The following is a 5,264-nucleotide window of genomic DNA, read 5'->3' as shown; positions in this document are numbered from 1 at the left end:
CACACACACAACTCATGATGCGTACACTCAAAGCAAGAAGTGCACTGTCACACTGGACACATCAGTTTAGGGTGTTTGTGTGTATGCAAAGATATGGGAATATATAAATTTAACAAAAAGKGAAAGTTGTTATAATTATTTTTATTAGTATGTACTATGTACATAATGTGGATATTTTTAATGCAATTGCTACACTTTGTTACTTTGTACTTACAGACTTGTTACTATAGAGCTGCAAATCTACGGTATTGTGTTGATTACAACAACAATAAAATATTTTTTGTTCTACTCTAAGATATTTTCTTTCTTTAGAATTTCAGCAGTGAATGAAGAAATAAATAAGACTTAATTTTTGGTATAATCGACATCTAATTTTAAAAAGAAGGCATTTGGTACAAAACAAGTCAAATGTGGAAGTATGTGAACATCTAAACAAAGTAAAAAAAAAGTAGGGTGTAAAGTAAAATAGGTTGCAAAAGCAGAGTCATAGTTTTCATGCAAAGTCCAAAATAACGTGTCATCCTGTGAGACACATGAAGGAGGCCTTCATCTCATTATTGATGTGGTATGCATKCTTCCTCCACCCAGAAGTCATGTCATACTGTGGACACACTTCATGGCTATACTGCTCGACTTACAGTACACTCTAAAGTAATATTTTGCAACCTATTGAGAAAACTTTACAGTTAAAGAGGAAAATTTGGGACACAGCTTCGAACTGGTCTAGCTACTGTGCAAAACATGGACTCAAATGGAAACTTGCCAAAATTATTTCCCTTTGAAGTCATATAAAACACATTTGAACAGTTTGTGGAACCACTGCAGGAATTCCCGAGAATTGACAAATACAGCTCTAACAAACGGTGGCCAATGGTCCCCCACAAGCAGCACTAAACATAATTACTCCCAGCCTCCCCTAAAGTGAAAGCACTTGGTCTTTGGTCTTTTGTGGCTACATGATCTATAAATTACAATCACTATTTTCTACCACAAAGGGAACAATTCTGATAAATTTAGTCAGCGTGTGAGAACTTAGTGCCAAACGACTAGATAACAGAGTGCTTCCTGATGATGCTTTGGTTGTTTTCAAGACAAGGAGAGAGGAACCAAAACATTTTGTCAACACAGATAATGTCCAACAACAAATGATGGCCTCACATTTAGCATACTGTAAGCCTTTCTTACAAAAGCACCACAGTGCAACAAAAACATGATATTTGGAGAGATGTGTTGTTGCTGTTTGTTGCTTTGAATGAATGAAGTCAATTAGTGGTTCCTAAAATTATCCGTCTGATACCAGCGTAAGTCAGCTATAACTTCCAAAAGAACAAAAAAATAAAAAATAAAAAATACACCAGAATCAGATATTGCATCTATCAAAATAAAGCTTTGAGTTTCTATTACTCAGATTCTTGAGAGAGAAGCAACATCGGTCCGTTAAAGTATCCCAAAATTTAGATTTCAGTTTAAAAATGTTACTAACAAATGGAGAACTTTTCCATGCAATTGGTTGTATTTTCTAATTATTATTGTTTTACAAGCATTGTATATATGTAGCTGATAGTGTGCTATTAAAAATAAAAGTTGTCTAATAAGATGTTAATTCCACAGTAAGATAATTATCTCTACATTTAAGTTAAAAATGTGTTTATGTAAATACTTAAAAWTTTCCTGTATTGTATTACAGGATAACATTGCCCTGATGTTATTTATAATGTTGTGGTGAGAGCATATTTGCCTTATTTGTTTCAGATTATTGTCTTCAGGACTTTTGATAGAGTAAACAGAGACAGTGTCACCATTACGTTTTGAGGCAACATGTAAATAAAGTTCTTGTTTTTCAGTATTTAACAGAAAACTACACAAATCAGCATTTMAAGGAGTATAAACCTTTTGACACCCCAAATAAAATCTGTTTTTATATATAAAAAATAAGAAGTCTAAAAAATACTTTACTGGTGTCTCCATCAGTACAATAAAAGACTCATGACATATCTGGTGTGTATCTTATTCTTCCAAAAACATCCTCTGAGTCATGGCAGGTTAGTTTTACCTCATCTACCTTTTAACCTCTCCTTTTTAATTAGAACGGCTGGGATTACAGCATCCATCTGTTTCCTTGGTATTATTGAGCTGCTTCAGCCTGACCCCTCAGTTGTCTCTATAGTCTGTAATGGGTTAAAACAGGGACCACTGTTGGAACAGTGTCACRTGCGCACACAAATGAACAGCTACACTAAAAAGATAAACAAAGGCATTTATTGACTCCCACACACACCACCAAGATATCTTGAAGGCAGGCACCATGGGAGATGCTAGGGTGTGGGGCACCCTGCTTTAACAGCTGGAGAGAGATATTATCTCATAACATCAGGTCGGTAAATGGATACTCCCCTGACAAAACCAGCCAGGAGTGCAAGTTCCTCGATTTAAGCAAGCTAGAGGTCTGAGAGTTGACCTTTWGATGATACACTGACCTAACTCATAGCTTAAGGCTCGCTGTTTTCTGATCACACTTTTTCTCATTTTTATTTTCCTAATTGACTTGCTATAACCTTATGCTCAGAGGTTTCATTAGTCTCTTTTTCTYTCTCAATATAATAGGTTTGCAATCCCTCAGAATCTTATAATGGTTTAATTCCTCTCCTACAGTGTTGCACCTCTTTAATACCAAGTGGCAGTTTAATATTCTAATAGAGTTATTAGGACTGCGTAACATTTAATACATTTATACTTCTATACATGTATCCCTACAGCTCGCTGAAACAGTTCATTTATTATTAAGAGTGGTTGAATTAAACTAATTGTCTATCATAATGTATATCAGCATGTCTTTAGTCTAGGATGGAATAAAGAAAAACTGTGAAAACAAGAAAAAAATTATTTTATTTATTTATTTRTTTACACAAAAGGTGAATGGCTAAAATATTATTAACAGATTTGATGATACCCTTAAAGAGGCTCTCAATCTATGAATTATAGTCTTTTTCAAACTAAGAAGTCAAACTACAAACCCTAACCACACTAAATATGGAGTAAAGACCACAAGAGCAAGAGTTGTCTGAGGACCTCRGAAAGATGATTATAACTGTGTTAAAAGGTTAAATCTACAAGACCATGTCCAAGCAGCTTCATGGTCATCTGATTTTACTGTAACAGGGCCTTTAAATACAAAAYGGTGACAAACATGTATGTTCTTTCGGGCAGAGGATGAGGTTGTGTTGCTCCTACACTTTGGAAAGGATGAACAGCAAACAGAAACAAAAATGGTAGCTGTCCATAATGTGTATGTGAGATTTAACACTGATGTCAGRCTTTTCCAAACTCCTTCTCTCTGGCACCTAGATTGAAAAAGCTTTGGTGTTAGAGAAAACGACTGCTGTTGTGCACAAACAGCTGAAATGCTACGGTTTACATCGTGTTAAAATAGCCCAAGTGTCCTGGTAAAATAAGCATGGCATATATGGATCTGTGGACAGTTAAGAGACTATAGTTGAATGGAATGTTAAAYGAAGCCTTTAGTCATTGCAAGCCCATCCTGTTTTTCACCAGTACACATACTGCAAGTTAGAATAAGTAAAGTGCAGTGCAGCTCATTGTGATATTTTCCACAATGTAAACAGCTGCTGCACTCACTGACACTAACCTCTACCTTTAAGCATTGGGCTGCTACCAAGACAGAGTTTACATTTTGAAGAATAAATGGTTTACAACCAGTTTAACCCYGGTGGTTTCTCTCCAAGTAAAACAGAAAAGGCTCACTGAGCCTAAAAACATCACTCACCTGGGGGAAGGTCTGGGTCACTGGGGGCTGCCTGTTGGATGCGGCGAGGCTTTAGTGAGGCCTTGTAGCTGTCTGAGACACTGCGACTGGTGGAGCTGGAGCCACTGTCATGGTCATCCTGACAGAAAACAGAAAAAATAACATTACATGAAAAATGCTACATAAACTCTGAAAAGGAATTGTTGTATTTTGAAAAACAGACAAAAACTTAAATATAAATTGACTGGATTAAACGTATAGTTTACACAAGTTGCACACAGCTTGTACAGATTAGGTTTTAAAGTTCCTAAATGAAAATAAATGTAGTTTCATCTAATCTGCAATGAAACTCAAACCAAGTTATTTTTTCCCTTTTTAAATGTATAAACACGTGTATTTTCATTTTACAGCATGTGTTCAGAATAAATGCAACAAGAAATAGTATGATTTTTTTTTTACATTTGTCACATTATAGATGTCGGTGCAATGAATCTAAAAGTGATTGAAAAGTAATTTACTATACACAACAGTTTCAGTGAACTGCAGAACACGTAGCTGTCCTCCCATCTACATATCATTTCACTGCCCTCCACGAACACTTTAGTCCTCAAATGAGAAAACAGAAGGTCTCYTCTCCCCAACATCACATATCTGAACCTGAGACACTAGAGCTTTTAAACTCCGAAATACAAACACTGTGTGTTTGTAAATATGATGAAATGGACATCTCCTTTGGGATGAAGCTAGACATCAATAAATGATTCAAAAGTTAGAAGTTTATTTAATGCTTCAACTGGAACACTTATAGGCGCAATTAAACCATAGAGACAGATAAAATGGTAGAGTTAAAAGAAAAAGCCATGGATTTCTGCAAAAAAAATACTTCTGATTTATAAACCTAACTAAAAAAACCAGTACATGTCTGTACAAAATAGAAAATTATTRAATCAAGTTTTTTCATGTTCTGGCTGACACTGGATGTGGTCAATATTTATTACAGATCTCTTTCAAGGGTAAACCTGGGTCAGAAATCAGCCTAAATACGCTTTTTTTTGGACTGTGAGAGGAAACTGGAGAACCAGGAAAAAACCCATGMAAACAGGAAATACCCCAGACCCAAAGTGATGGATATATATATAAACAAAACATGTTTTTCTTATGTAAAATCAGAAATGACTATTGCAGAGTTTATATTTTAATTGCTAATCTCTAGCATTTCATTCACTAGGAGTTTAGCTGTTTTTAGATGCTTCAAATAAATCACTGCCAGGGTTGGACCCCGAGTATCGATTGAAACCAAGACTAACATTTCAGTTCTTCCAGAATCATTCCAATTTTTAAATCGCAATTTAGTTTTCATGCCCAGTCCAACAACTGGATAAAGAAGCCTCAGAAAACTGACCAAAATCTTCCCATTGGTGAGCCACCCAAACACCAATGAAGAAGAACCTGCAGGTTGTGTGTGTGTGTGTGTGTGTGTGTGTGTGTGTGTGTGTGTGTG

General features: G+C 35.7%; 1 protein-coding gene across 2 annotated transcripts in view; it reads right to left on the bottom strand.

The window, feature by feature from the left end:
- Positions 1-5,264, bottom strand: part of vps13b (vacuolar protein sorting 13 homolog B) — a 394,105-nt gene that overhangs the window by 365,219 nt on the left and 23,622 nt on the right. For both annotated transcript variants that reach the window (XM_014010833.1, XM_014010832.1), the window contains exon 4: positions 3,785-3,902. In XM_014010833.1, the coding sequence (XP_013866287.1) occupies positions 3,785-3,902 (118 nt within the window). The remainder of the gene's footprint in view (positions 1-3,784; positions 3,903-5,264) is intronic.

This window comes from Austrofundulus limnaeus, unplaced genomic scaffold (assembly GCF_001266775.1).
Source record: "Austrofundulus limnaeus strain Quisiro unplaced genomic scaffold, Austrofundulus_limnaeus-1.0 Scaffold74, whole genome shotgun sequence".
In the NCBI taxonomy this organism is placed as follows: Eukaryota; Metazoa; Chordata; class Actinopteri; order Cyprinodontiformes; family Rivulidae; genus Austrofundulus; species Austrofundulus limnaeus.
This window is presented reverse-complemented; position numbering and strand designations above follow the sequence as displayed.